Consider the following 15,810-nt stretch of genomic DNA (forward strand, 5'->3'; position numbering starts at 1 on the left):
CCCCTCCTGTTTATCAGTCATTTATCAGTTTAATTCATAGCCCCCAGGTACTGAACCTAAAGGGATTAAGAAAATTACTATTCTTCCTTCAACAAGCACAGTTCTAATAATTTAACAAGCAGGAGCTGGGAGAGGAAGGGGGAAAATGGTGTAAACACGCATATTGATTTTCTTCATAGTTTAGAGCTGAAGGATCAAAAGATAAAACTTGAAACATATCAATCAATTAACAGAGACCTAAGTATGTTTAAAAGTATTAAGATAAACACCAAGACATATAGTATAGTCCACTTCGGCAGACACTACCATTTCTCTTCCGCAGCTTTTTGACTTGGCGCGTGGCCACTTGAAATTAGGACTTTATTTCCCAGGCTCCATTGCAGATAGGTGGTTTGTGCAACTTTACAGAAGTTTCTTATAGGAAGGAACTTTCTTCTCTATCACTTTCTAACTATATTTTGGAATGTAGAAATAACAGGCAGAGCTCCAGGAGCTTTCTTGGAACATGAGATAATGTTAGACTGAAAGCCATTCATGATGCAGTAATATGATGGAAAAAGCCTGGGTCCCTGACATTGTTAGGTACCACATTAGGAACATGAGAGAGAAATAAATTTCTATTTTCTTTTAGCCATTTAAAGGTTGGTATGTGGTGGTTTTGTGAGAACTGCACCAAATTAATCATAATTAATATAAACAATAAGGGGACTACTTTAAAATGTCACCAAATACACTAAAGAAGACCTAATAAATCGAAAAGTATCATATCCTTAGAAAAGACAACCTTATAAAACTTCAATTTGCCTTAACGCGATCAAAATAAAGACACCAGCAGACAAGCCCACCTTAAAATTCAAATAGAAAAATAAGGAAGAGGTTGGGTGCTGGTGGCTCATACCTGTAATCCCAGCATTTCGGGAGGCCGAGGCAAGTGGATCACTTGAGGTCAGGAGTTCAAGACCAGCCTGGTCAACATGGTGAAACCCCATCTCTACTAAAAATACAAAATTAGCTGGGCGTGGTGGCAGGCACCAGTAGTCCCAGCTACTCGGGAGGCTGAGGCAGCAGAATTGCTTGAATCCAGGAGTTGGAGACTGCAGTGAGCCGAGATTGCACTACTGCACTCCAACCTGGGCAAGAGAGGGAGACTCTGTCTCAAGAAAAGAAAAGAGAAAAAAAAAAAAAAAGAAAGAAAGAAAGGAAAAATAATAGGAAATTCTGTAAAAAAAAAAAAAAACAAAACCCCTGAAGGATGTGTATGTGTGTGTGCACATGCATATGTACACATGTGCAAGCATGCACATGTATGTGTGTTTTGTTTGTTTGATTTTTGTCTTAAACTATAACAATTATGTTAATGTGGATTCTACAGCATGAATAGACAGATCAGTGGAACAGAATGAAAAGCCTAGAAATAGATTTATACAGGAATTTAGTAAATTATTAAAGTGGTATTTCAAATCAATAGAAAAGATAGATTATTCAACACACCCAGCTGTATAATAATCTGGAAAGACAACATATTTGGATTCCCATCCTACAGGTTAAATGAAAATATATTCTATATGAACCAAGTATTTTCAGAGTCCAAAGAAGTGAAAGAACTAAAGAAATATGAGTTAAAAATATTAAATAATCTCCTATGGACACAAAACCTGACTCCATCAACAATTTGTAAAGTTGACTATACAAAAATAAAAAAAGTTGTGGATGGGAAAAAATACTTTAAATATTAAAAAGACACAAACTGGTAAAAACATTCTTAACTCATAACACAAAGGCTGATATTGTTAAAATATGAAGAATTCCTCTTCATTGATAACAAAAAGCCCATCAAGAAAAGCAAATATATATGGAGTAACAAGTATATATGACAATAAACATAAAAAAGAAGGTAAAACTCATTCATGATAAAGAAATGCAAAGCAGCACATTTTAACCTATCTGGTGAAGATAAAAACCTTTGGTAACACAGTGTTTGTAAATTAAGGAGGAAATAGGTGCTCTCAACATATTTATTGTAAGAATGTAAGTTAGTACAAGCTCCATCAGTATGATAATAGCTAAAAAATTAAAATTCAAATATATTTTAACCAGACAATTCCATGTATTTGTTCATGATTGAGATGTTATATATACAAAATGATTTACTATAGTATTGCTTGTAATAGCTAAATACTAGCAATATCCTCTATTTCCATCAATAAAAGAATGATTAAATAAGTATAACCATATGATGGAATACACTGTAACTATTAAAAGTAAAACTTTAAAAAGAGACAAAGAAAGGCATTATATAATAATAAGGGGATCGGCTCAGCAAGAGAATATACCAGTTGTAAATATATATGCACACAATACCAGAGCACTCAGATAAATAAAGCAAATATTATTAAGTCTAAAGGGAGAAATACATCCTAATATAATAATAGTTGGGGACTTAAACCTCACTCTCAGCATTAGACAGATCATTTAGACAGAAAATCAACAAAAAACCATCAGGTTTAAACTACACCAAGACCAATGGACCAAAAATACATTTATGGAACATTTTACCCAACAGCTGGAAGTACACTTTTTTTTTTTGTTTCTTTTTTGAGACAGTGTCTCACACTGTCCCCTAGGCTGGAGTGCAGTTGTGCAATCATGGCTCACTGCAGCCTCAACTTCGTGGGCTCAAGAGATCCTCCTACCTCAGCTTCCCAAGTGTCTAGGATTACAGGCATGTGCCACTATGCCTGGCTAATTTTTTTCACTTTTGTAGAGGTGGGGTCTCACCATGTTGCTCGGGCTGGTCTCAAACTCCTGAGCTTAAGCAATCCCTCTGCCTTGGCCTCCCAAAGTGTTAGGATTACAGGTGTGAGCTACCAGACCCAACCCCAAAACATATATTCTTTTAATCAGCACGTGGTACATTCTCTAGGATTGACCATATGTTAGGACATAAAACAAGTCTCAGGAACTTAATAAAATCAAAATTATATCAAGTATTTTATCTGACTACAATGGAATAACATTAGACATCATAACAAAAGGCACACTTGAAACTATGCAAATACATGAAAATTAAGCAACATATTCCTGAATGACCAATGGGTCAAGGAAAAAATTAAGAATGAAATTTTAATATTCCTTGAAATGAGTGAAAATAGAAATACAACCAACACCCATACAACACAGCAAAAACAGGAGTAAGCGCCAAGTTTATAGCAATAAATGCCAACATTCATCAAAAAACTAGAAAGATTTCAAATAAGCAATCTAATGAAGCACATAAAGGGGAAAAAAAGCATAAAAAATGCTTGAAAAAAGCATGAAAGAAAAGCATGAACAAATCAAACCCCAAATTGGTAGAAGAAATAATAAAGATTAGAGCAGAAATAAACAAAATTGAGACTAAATACAAAAAATCAACAAAACAAAGGTTTTTTTTTAAAAGACAAACAAAATTGGCAAACCATTAGCTGGAGTAACTTAAAAACAGAGAGATAAGGCTCAAATAAGTAAAATCAGAAAATGAAAAAGGAGACATCACAATGAATAGCACAGAAATATGAAAGATCACTAGAGACTACTATGAATAACCATATGCCAATAAATTAGAAAACCTGGGAAAATAGATAAAATCATGGACACATTCAATCTACAAGATTGAACGAAGAAGAAATAGAAAATCTAAACAGACCAAAAACAGGTAACAAGATTAAATGAGTGCATAAAACATCTTCTAAAAAAATAATAATAAAGTCCAGGACCAAATGGTTTCACTGCTGAATTCCACTGAACCTTTAAAGAAGAATTAATACCAATTATTCTCAAACTATTTGGAAAAATTAAAGCAGAAGGAATTCTTCTTAACTCACTTTATGAGACCAGTATAACCCCAATACCAAAATAAGCACTCAATAAAACTACAGGCCAATATCCTTGATGAACATAGATGTAAAAATTCTCAATAAAAGACGAATAAATCAAATCCAAAATCACATCAAAATCCCACTTGATAAGTGGAATTTATCCCAGGAATGCAAGGATGTTTCGGCATACAAAAACCAATAAACATCACGCATCACATCAACAGAATGAAGGATAAAAACTGTATGATTATCTCAACAGATGATAAAAGCTTTTCATAAAATTCAGTATTCCTTAATGATAAAAAAAACTTAATAAATTAGGTATAGAAAGAAAGAATCTCAATGTAATAAAGGCATATAACAAACCCACAGCTAACATATTCCTGAACTGGGAAAAGCTGGAAGCTTTTTTAGAACTGTAACAAGAAAAGGATGCCCACTATCACCACTCTTATTCAACATAGTACCGGACATTCTGGCCAGAACAATTAGGCAAGAGAAAGAAAGAAAGGGTATCCAAATTGGAAAGAAGGAAATCAAATTGTCCCTGTCTGCAGCCAACATGATCTCATACATTGAAAAACTTACAGACTCTACCAAATAACTTTTAGAACTAATAAACAAATTCAGTAAAGTTGCAGAATACAAAATTAACATACAAAAATCAGTCGCATTTCTATACACGAACAACAAACTATGTGAAAAAGAAAACAAAAAAGGCAATGCCATTTACAATACCCAGGAATTCATTAACCAAGGAGATGAAAGACCTCTTCAAGGAAAACTACAAAACACTGATGAAAGAAACTGAAGAGGATACAAAGGGAAATGTACCCCATGCTCATGGATCAGAAGAATTACTACTGTTAAAATGACAATAGTGCTCAAAGCAATCTACAGATTCAATGCAACTCCTATCAAAATACCAATGACATTATTCACAGAAACAGGAAAAATATCCTAAAATTTGTAGGGAATCATGAAAGACCCCAAACAGCCAAAGCAATCCTGAGCAAAAAGAAAAAAACTGGAAGTATCACACAATCAGACCTTAAAATATATTACTAGGCTGTAGAAACCAAAACCACATGGTACTGGCAAAAAACAAACAAACAAACAAACAAACAAAAAAACAAAAAAAAACAGACACATAAACTATGGAACAGAATTAAGAACTCAGAATTAATCCATGTATTTAGAACCAACTGAGTTTTTACAAAGATGCCAAAAACACTCATTGGGAAAAGGACAGTCTCTTCAGTAATGGATGCTGGGAAAACTGGATATCCATATGCAGAAGAATGAGACTAGACTCCCACTTCTCACCTTGTATAAAAATCAGTGCAAAATGGATCAAAGACCTAAATGTAAGACCTGAAATGATAAAACTAGTAGAAAAAAACACAGGAGAAATGCTTCCGGATATTGGTCTGGGAAAATGCTTTATGAACAAGACCTCAAAAGCACAAGTAACAAAAGCAAAAATAAACATATGGAATCATACCAAACCAAAGACTTCTGCACAACAAAGGAAACAACAACAGTGAAAAGACAACCTACGAAACGGGAGAAAATATTTGCAAATTGCTCATCCAACAGGGGATTAATATCCAGAATATACAAGGAACTCAATAATCTCAACAGCAAAAAAAAAAAAAAAAAAAAAAAAAATCCAATTAAAAATGGGCAAATAATCTGAACAGACATTTCTCAAAAGAATGCATATAAATGGTCAACAATAGATGAAAAAATGCTCAACATCATTAACCAAACCACAATGAGATATCATCTCACTCCAGTTAGAATGGCTACAATCAAAAAGACAAAAAAAAAAAAAAATGCTGGCAAGAACGCAGAGAAAGAGAACTCTAATGTTATTGGTGGGAATGTAAACTAGTACAACCACTATGTAGAACAGTATGGAGGATTTTCCAAAAACTACAAATAGAGCTACCGTATGATCCAGCAACCCCACTCCTGGGAATTTATCTAAAGGAAAAGAAATCATCCTATCAAAGAGACAACTGCACCCACATGTTTTATTGCAGCACTATTCACAATATTCAAAATATGAAATCAACCTAGGTGTCTAACAGATGAATGTATAAAAAATGTGGTATATATACACAATGGACTCTATAAAAAAGATTGAAATCCTGTCATTTGCAGCAACATGGATAGAACTGGAGGACATTATGTTAAGTGAAATAGCCAAGAACATAAAGTTAAGCACCGCATGTTCTATCTCATATGCAGAAGCTAAAAAAAGTTGATCTCATAGAGGTAAAATGTAGGACAGAGGATACTAGAGACTGGGAAAGGTAGGGGTGGGGGGGATATGGAGAGATTTGTTAAAGGAAACAAAATTACCACTAGATAGGAGGAATAAGTTCTAGTGTTCTACACCAGGAATCCCCAACCCCTAGGCAAAGGACTGGCACCTGTCCGTGGTCTGTCAGGAACCAGGTTGCACAGCAGGAGGTGAGAGGCTGGCAAGCGAGCATTACCGCCTGAGCTCCACCTCCTGTCAGATCAGCAGCAGCATTAGATTCTCCTATTATTGTGAACCCATTATGAACTGCACATGTTAGGGATCTAGGTTGCGCACTCCTTATGAGAATCTAATGCCTGATGATCTGAGGTGGAACACTTTCACCCTGAAACCATCACCCCACCCCATCCGTGAAAAAACTGTCTTCCACAAAACCGGTCCCTGGTGCCAAAAAGGTTGGGGACCACTGTTCTACACTATTATAGCATGACCATAGTTAACAATGATATTTTAATATCATACAGTTTCATATAGCTAGAAGGAGGATATTGAATGTTACCAACACAAAGAAATGATAGATGTCTGAGATGACAGATATGCTAATTACCCTGATCTGATCCCTATATATGTATCAAAACATCACTATGTAGACAATGAATATGTACAATTATTTATCAATTAAAAATAAAGTTAGACAAAATCAATAACAAAAATAAACAAATACGTAAAATTTACAAAAATTTTCTTAAAAAAAAAAAAGACTCTGACAATTAGTGTGCTGAGTCATTTTGTGGCTTCCTGCTTCTAAAAAAATTGGATAAGGAATAGAACAATATGCAGTAATTGACATCACCAATATATTATAAATTCCTTGATCTTCACTTTTGTGAACTTATACACATCAGAAAGTCAAAGACTTGATGATCAAAATGATCAACTAGATGAAAAACAAAGGGTTATAACTTCCCCTGAGTTGGAGAATAGTGTTCAAATGTCACATCCAGTATCAAAATGCAGAAGATATTTTAAAGTAGTACTCATGAAACAGTATAGCCAAACAATCCATTTAAAAAATGGATCACCTGAAAGAAAAACATAGAGAAAAACCAAGTTTTTCTGCTGTGGGAGAATTATTCATTCTAACGTACTCTGTCTTCTACTGCTTTCTCCAGTTTAAGTTATACATTATTTGGTAATTGTAGCAACACTTTGCTTTCAATATTGTGAGAGGAACTCAGTTAAAAACAATGAAGGACTTGGACTCTGATTTCTAAAGTCTCCTCCAACTAACATACTATTTTCTTTTATTTTTAATTTTTTAAAAAAATTTCACAGGTGTTGAATCATTTTCTTTGTTCTGAGCTATCCTCATGGCATATCTCAAGAATATAATTCAACTCATGACACACACACAAACACACACGCAGACATATATGGAATCACATACAGATCAAGAGATACGTCTAATGAATGCTTACCTGATAACGTGTTGGCTGATTGAGAATGCTGTTAAAACTGTGTGATTCAAAAACTCTTGAGTTAGACTGAGTGAAGAGGTTTAACTAGGAAAAAATACAATTAACCTAGTAAATTAGAATACATTCATTTGGAATAAAAAATATAATCCATTTATTCTCCTTGATAACATTTCCGGAGTCAACATTCCCAAGAAACATTTTGTGGAAGTTGAGCTTTGTAAGTGATGTAATATATTCCCAAAGGTTAAAATTACTGTGAGTAATATGCTCACATTTATCAAAATGTTGGCACAATGTACTACTGTAATAGAACTATTTAATTGAAATTATATGTTAAAAATTGGCTCATAAGAAACATAATTTTTCCTGGGGACCTTGCATACTTTATCAAAATGTACTCAAGGCATCTAGAAGGCCAAGTTCCACAGAAGTTTGATCTGTTCCTGAGTCTAAGTTCCTCTCCTAGACTTGAATAGAAACACATTGCAGGTTCAGATGGCACCGTTTGGTATTTTGCAGCCCTAAAATATTAGCCAAAATAACCCATCTTCCAAAGTATCTTGGCCTTATACTGAGTCAGGTTCACAATTTTGGAGAGAATTGGGCTAAAGAATTTTGGTTTCCTTTTCTTTTCTCTCTTTTTCTTTTTAAGGTTTAGCTTTTGAGTGGGTAGGAACAGGAAACAAGAGGAACCCACAGGTACTACCTACTCTGCACGTGTATCAGCAGGTCTTCTTATCTGTGGACAAGCTCTGCCACTGTAAGGTGTGATTCCAAGATGTGGCCCTCTAGCCGAAGAGATGATTCACCTCACCACCTAACTTCCCACCATTGTAACTCAGGAAGGTGTGGGATGCTAAGAGAGAAGGAAGTAGCGCTGATAGGAAAGGACCTTTCTTTGCTCTCTTACAATTGTGCCTGGTGAAAACCTTAGCTAACAAAAAGTTAATTCTCCAGTCAACCACTGGAGGCCAGTATCTGATTGCTGACTGAGGTTAGCTGTCTAGGTTAGCAGGAAAGATTTCTCGAGGCTCCTTCCTCTCTTCTAAAAAAGAGAAATAGAAAAATATAATTTCTCCAAATTTCTGCTACATTCAATACATGAAGAGTATCTATGAATATGAGTAATATTAAAGAGATGTAAACGTCTGTATGCAAAATTTTAAAAATAAAATCAAAAATTTATTTATTTATTGTGGCAGTTTTTAACCAGATATGGGAAGAGTGGAAAGTCGAGGAGCAAGCCTCCTGAGAGATCAGTGTCCAACTTTCTATTTCCAGCATCTTCTCTGAGAAAGGCTATTCTTTCCTGTTAATGGTACCATACAGGCAGGAGAGGACAGCCTAAATGCAACGCTTCCTTCCCGTTCCTGTGAACAGGCTGTGTTTTCTTTACAGGGGTCTAGGTAGCCACAAGCCTACTGTGTGTGCTCCTCTCAACCTAACGTTTAGTATTTCCCCTTCTACATTATGATAGTATCAGGAATGAAGTCAGTGAGACCTGTTGCCTAGAAAAAGAAAATTCAAGGTATGTTCTGTGAAGTGCAAGGGTTGTGAGCTCCCACATTTGAGAGACTTCTTTTTTGCAATAAAGTCTCAGTTAATAAATCCCCAGAAAAACAAAGACCCCTCAAAGCAAAGTCAATTTCAGTAGCAGCAGGAGCTGCCCAGGGTGACAACTAGAGCCCGACTCCTTTAAGAGACCAGTTACCTCACAGCTGAAGGTACAGCTTGCTGAGAGGAAGTGGGCCGGTAACCAAGGGTGGACTCAGGTGCTGAGCATGAGGCATCCAGGTGCCGCAGAGAGAGCTAGGCATCTGATGCTAAAATACTTGAATTCTTCACCTACCCCACACTGCTCAGTTTATGTGACCTCGCATAAGCAAGTTATCTGAATAGCTTCAATTGTCTTATCTATAAAATGGGAATAATGATAATACCTACCTCACAGCGTTGCATGAGGTTCAAATGTACAGCAAAGCACTTTGTAAACTGTGAATGAGGAAGGGCACTGATATTTGTTGAGGCTGGAACTTTGTAGATCTCATGTAATCCTCACAACAACTCTACAGAGTTAGACAATTGTCTACAATTGGTGGACAATTAAGGCTCAGAGTTGTGAAGTGATTTATCCATGTTCCTTGCTAATAAGCCACAAGTGTCACAATTCAAATCCAGGTCTAATGCCGAAGCTCTCTTCTTTGTGTTATACTGCTTCTCACTGCATACATGAGGTATTATTTTAAATTATGGGCTGTCACAACCAATTGCTGACTTGTAACCCAATAGCCTTAAGAGCCCATATCCAGGTCAAACAAAAAAAGATTTAAAAGGTCACTTTCTTAAAGAATGCAATTCTTGAAGATTCAAAACAATTTTAAAAAGCAATAAATCACATTGCACTAATCTTAGCTTTTTCTCCCAGTTTCAACTGAGAAAAAATATCTACCTTCACTCAGGAAGGCATATGCTTTATGGAGATAACATTGATATCTTGTGGGCTTTTAGGATGTTATAGCTACAGACCATTTTCACAATTTTAGAAAAAGTTATACTTCATAACTTTGTTCCTGTCTGCCTCATTCCCTATTATTTAGGTTCACTCACATCCTTCTATCTATACCAATTCTATCTCTGAAAGTTAGTTCATGATAACAAAGTACCATCATGAAAATTATCTTCTTTGTTAAAATTAAACTATGACTCAACTGGGATAACTCAAGGGTTTCTTGCTTATTTATAAAATGAGTACTTATGATTATTTGAGGATGCTCTTGGGCCTGTATCTATTTTATGGCACTAATGGAAAAAAGATTATTTAGCCAAATAAAAAGTTTCTACAAAAAAGGAGAATATGGTGGTGGTGAACTATACATACACTAAGAGGAAGGCTGGAAGTTTAAACTATGTAACTTCAGAATAACAGTTGAGAAGCACAGAACACACAAAAACAAAGTGTTTTCTAACAGTAACTTTTCTGGTTACTTTTAACAAGTTAAAGGCTTTTTTGTTTGTTTACGATCTGGCAGTTTATATGATGTTCTGATCAAAACAGGGCCTTGACTCAGTGACTTCTTGAAACATCATGAAAATATTTAGTATTAGTCTGTGAAAGACTGTGGACTAGACAGTTACTTTTGACATCTTCTAAGTTCACACATAAAAATTATTGAACAAACATCAAAAGACAAGAAAAAAAAGAGACAGAACATTTATTTTAAGGTCTTGGTAAGTTTTCGATACCTACCCTGGACTTTGAGTTACCCATTCCCATTTCTATATCCTTCTGAAGCCTTCTCCTTCTGCATTTGGGGAAGTTAATGATTCGCATGATGAAATAAACAAATGATTTTGGACTAGGAACTAGACTGAAGGGTGGAGGTAATGTTTTTCCATCATCAAAATAGGATAACCAAAGTTTTGAACGAGCAAACTTCCATTCTACATCGCTGTCATCCTGTGTCACAAAACAGAAAAAACCTAATTTTAAAAGCTAAATATTCTAGTAACTGATGCTAATAGATTTTTTACAATGAATCTAAGTTATGTTTTTGACATAGGTAACTTATACACATTTATCTACATATATTCTATAGACCTACATAATATTCTCATTTTTCAAATAAAAGATTCTCATTCTCTTTCATATGCCTCTACCTGTACCCACTGAAATTTAACCAGAACTTCCTGTCTACCATCCAAAAACAAGGCAAAAAGACAAGAAAAATAGAGTGCCAAGGAAGGATAAAAAGATTAATTCCTCCCTCTGTCCCCCACCCAGTCAATTCTGCATGTTTGACAATAGTTGCCTATTTCCCATCCTCCTTCCTCACCTATACCTATCCAAGCCAGGTTGTAGACACAGCATATTATATTTCAAGGGCAAGGGGAAAAAATGATTCTCAGATGAATTGCTTTTTGGTATTTCTGTGTTTACCATATGTCCCCAAATGTCACATAAGCCCCTGAGTAGCCTGATCCTGTCTTACATTTCCTTTCATTCTCTGTGCTGCCCACAGTGATGGAGATAACCACTCTAACTGATAGGAGAAATGAAGGGAAGGGGGTTCGTATTAGGAGGAAGCTGCCTCTCTCAGTTCACACGGCCTAGAAGGCCATTAGGACCAAAACTTCTACTTTGAGGACACTATATATTATGAGTTTCTAAAACATACATAGAGATTTGGTGGAGTTAACAAACCACAAAGCACTAAAAAGACACTGAACACTAAAGTGAAGGACATAAGAAAACATATATACAACAGTGAAGAGAGGTACCAAACCCAGCCCAATCCAAAACCAAGAATCAAGAGATTTCTAGAATACTCAAAATTTTGACTGGATAAAGAACACCATTAGTGTTTGCCAAACATCTGGTCATTCTACCAGGTAGAATGGTGGGCTGGCTAATTGAAAAGAGAGTAATTTCCTTAGGGCCAATACTTTTTCTAGCCACTTATTTCAAAACTTCTGAAGTATACCCTGAGAGAAGGCAGAGCAGCAATAAATTCATGGGGAACCCTGCTGTGCACCTAGAAGACACCAGAATGTGGATAGCTATCTATCCAGGTAGAAAACACAGGGAAAGGCCCAGGCTCTGTGTGGATATAAGCCTCTTTGTTACATGAGCTGGAGCTCAGCCATAGGGTACAGAAGCAGATGTATACTATCAGAATAGGATGACAAGGATAGACACTATGGATAGAAAACAGATTTACCTCAATTTCTTGATATGAGCTATTAATCATAGCAATTAGCATGTTGAGTAAAACGACCACCATAGTTACGTTGTATATTCCATAAAGAACGTATCCAATATTTTCTATGAATTTGTGATCATATTTGAGCACAACAGAAGTCACTTCAGACAACCCAAATATTGACCAAAATAAAGTCTTGAAACTTTCTTCTACACTGTTGAAAAAATAAGGTAAAAAGTAAGTAAGTTAACAGTTTTCAATATCTAAGAGTGAAAAGTAAAAAACAAGTTAGGGTCTAATTACTGTACAGGTGTAAAATGCCACCATAATATACTCCAAGAGTATAACCACTCTGTTATGACATTTCATAGAAAAATTATTCTCTCAGGTTTTCAGGAACTGGTGATTAAATGGTGCCAATGCCTAGCTTTTCTGAAGTTATCATCAAGTGAAAATTCTCTGAACTCCACAGGAGAAAGCTGAAGTCAAGTCACAATAACCACTCCTTTCTCCTACAAAAAGGGGAATTTGCTGTCTGATTTTGTATGTGATTTAGAAATTTAAATCAGGTTTTCTGTAGTAGAACAGGGTTGGGATTAAAATTATATAACCAATTTTTTTAAAGTATGTAAAAACATATTCCTTGCAGCATCATTTGCAGTAGGGAAGAATGAAAGTAATCTAAATACCCATCAATAGGGGACAGGCTAAATAATTCTGGTATATCCATATGATGGAATGCTATGCAGCCACTGTGGGAAAATGAGACAGATCGAGCTTTGTGTGTTTATATAAAATTATATCAAAGATATACTAAATGAAAAAATAAGATATAGGAAGTGTGAAATATTCTATCATTTAAATAAAAAAGAAAGGCATACAAATACTTATATTCTTTTTTATATAAAAACATCTCTGAAAATATTCAAAAGTAACCATTGCCTCTGGGAACTAAGGAGAAGTAAGAGACTGTGCCAAGGGTAGGGAGAAGGACAGGCATTTCCCTGTAGATGCCTCTCTATTTAAATTTTTTATCACAGGAATATATTACCTACCTAGAAATACTTAACTGGAAATGAAGAGGAGGCAACAGAATGAAAGACTCCTGTTCTTTTCCCTTAATTTATATAATGTACTTCCTGATTCTTCTACCACAACAAATAGCACTTAGACCCTCACCAGACTAATTACCTACTTTTGTCCCTTAATTAAATGATATTTGGCAACATGTATTTGGGTGGTTTTGTCACAGAACCAAATTGTAATCACTGGTGAACTAAATTAATAATAATTAAATTAAAGATTTACACACATAAAATTCCATTACACCTTCAAAAGTAAGTCTTTTTCTTTCTCAGAGAAAGATTTGTGAAAAAGTACGTTTTAAGTTTGTTATAACACATCCTAAATAACAATGAATTTTATAGATTTGTAGGTTTTAGTACTAGTTTATTCATTCACTCATAAAACAAATATTAACAGAGCATCTATTATGTTCTAGAAATTTTGCTACACCCTGAGGATGGAGGGCTGAATAGAACTCTATTCCTGTATAGTTACTCTCTATTACAAAACATTTGGCTGTGTGATGTTATGGCATAGATGCTGAGAGCAGAGTAAGAAAAACCATAACCTTTTTGTTCCTGCCATTTATTTGACTGTGTCACAAAATTCTCCTGCACCTTCCTCTTGCTCCTTTGCAAACCTTGCTGCCCCTCGCTTCTCTTCAAATCTATATGGAGTGCATGTGTGGGAAGAGGGGGATAGTAAAAAAGGAAAGGACACTGGCAGTTCTGAGCTCCTACTGTGGGCAAGAGGCTTTATATAACTCACCTTACATAATTGTCACAACGACCTTATTTAAACTTTATTGTGCTTATTTTAAAAATAAGGAAACTGACACTGAGAAATGTTCAGGAACTTAACCAAAAGCCACAGCTAGAAAACAGCAGAGACTGCATTCAAATCCAGGTCTGCATGATTTTCAGCCTGTGTCCTTTCTATTACATTGTATGGTCACATCCCTAGAAAAAACACTGAAGAAAATAGAATGTATAAAATGAGTTACCATAGAGTTAAAAGGAAAATGGGGGCAGGGGTCACACTGTGTGCAAGATCTCTTTGTCATTTCCCTGCTGGGTTCAAAACAGGTTTTTTTCTTCATTACAATAAAGCGAGTTTCAAATCTCTTTCACCTCCAAGACCTGTTCTATATTAACTATTAAAAAATTCATTTTAGAACAACTGAGATGTCTACAAGGGCTTGATATTCTACTGTGGTCTATAGAGTACTTACTGAGTGTATAGTTTGTTTCCAGTAGTGGCATTATTGGGAACAAAGGGAGAGCAGGAAGGGTTTATGACCTCCCCACCTGGAAGAACTGCAGTACACAGCAGGGGCCCTATGTCCATGGCAACCAAACACCACCGGGGGAGAACAGATCTCACAATCTGGGTGTCTCCATGCTGAAGGAACTTAAAGGGAAAATGACTAAGGAAACTTGATCAAGGAAGACTTCATGGAAGAGGTGAGTCTCCAGTGCAGAAACCAGTATGGCCAAAGGAAGAAACTGGTATTACCATGATAGTGGGCTATAAAATGTTTAGCTATAATTTCCTCTTACACGACTCCCTGTACTGATCAATGAATATATTAAAATAAAAGCTGATGCTTCCTTTTTGAAAGAAGAGTATTGGCTATAAAATGATGAAACTAATTTTAATGTTATACATAATGCAAGAGACACCCAGTATTATAAATCTGTTATCCTGTTTTCTTAATATAGCCAGTTTTGTCTAGGGTTTTTCCAAGTTCTGACCCATTCTGTGGTCAAACTCTCACTAAGCTCAGAGATGAGCCTTCAGAGCAATGTAATCACACACAAGCACTAACTGTTTTTGACGGATTATTTTCTGTGCTTAAAAACATCTTTATTACAATCAGAGAAATTTTTCCTTTGCTTTCTGTAGATTGGTTAGAATTTCTCTTTCCTTTATAAAAAGATGTTTTACTTACGTGGTAAAAGCAGCATTTACTTTAGCCCCAAGGTAGTAAGAATAAAGTATGAACATGCCAATCATAAAGGCAAAAAACACCATAATAAAGAGGACCATGAACTTGAATATGTCCTTTACAGTCCTTCCAAGAGAGATCTGCAGGGGGCCAAAGCTCTCATTTGCAGGGAGGATGTACGCAATCCGAGAGAAGCTGAGCACAACAGCTATGGCATAAAGGCCTTCAGATATAATCTGAGGGTCAGAAGGGAGCCATTTATCTCTAGCTAGAAAAAAAGAGAGAAAGAGATTAAAAATGGAGCTTTCTATTCATTGTCAACTATGCAAAGCAAATACCTTAAATAGGATCTATCTTGTAGGTAGGTGGTTACCATCTCAGTTGAAACTACTCTAGATTTAATTAACTGTCCAGGGATTATTTTCATCTTCAACCAGAAATGTAAACTCTATATTACTTTCAATGGAGGGTACACTATTATAAAGATACT

At 35.5% G+C, this 15,810-nt stretch overlaps 1 protein-coding gene across 1 annotated transcript in view; it reads right to left on the minus strand.

The window, feature by feature from the left end:
- Positions 1 to 15,810, minus strand: part of TRPC3 (transient receptor potential cation channel, subfamily C, member 3) — a 53,667-nt gene that overhangs the window by 12,871 nt on the left and 24,986 nt on the right. Inside the window, exons 6-9 of the mRNA XM_011976370.1 lie at positions 15,324 to 15,588; positions 12,326 to 12,521; positions 10,855 to 11,064; positions 7,608 to 7,691 (exon numbers count right to left, since the gene is read on the minus strand). Coding sequence (XP_011831760.1) covers positions 7,608 to 7,691; positions 10,855 to 11,064; positions 12,326 to 12,521; positions 15,324 to 15,588 — 755 coding nt within the window. The remainder of the gene's footprint in view (positions 1 to 7,607; positions 7,692 to 10,854; positions 11,065 to 12,325; positions 12,522 to 15,323; positions 15,589 to 15,810) is intronic.

This window comes from Mandrillus leucophaeus, unplaced genomic scaffold, assembly GCF_000951045.1.
Source record: "Mandrillus leucophaeus isolate KB7577 unplaced genomic scaffold, Mleu.le_1.0 Scaffold1649, whole genome shotgun sequence".
In the NCBI taxonomy this organism is placed as follows: domain Eukaryota; kingdom Metazoa; phylum Chordata; class Mammalia; order Primates; family Cercopithecidae; genus Mandrillus; species Mandrillus leucophaeus.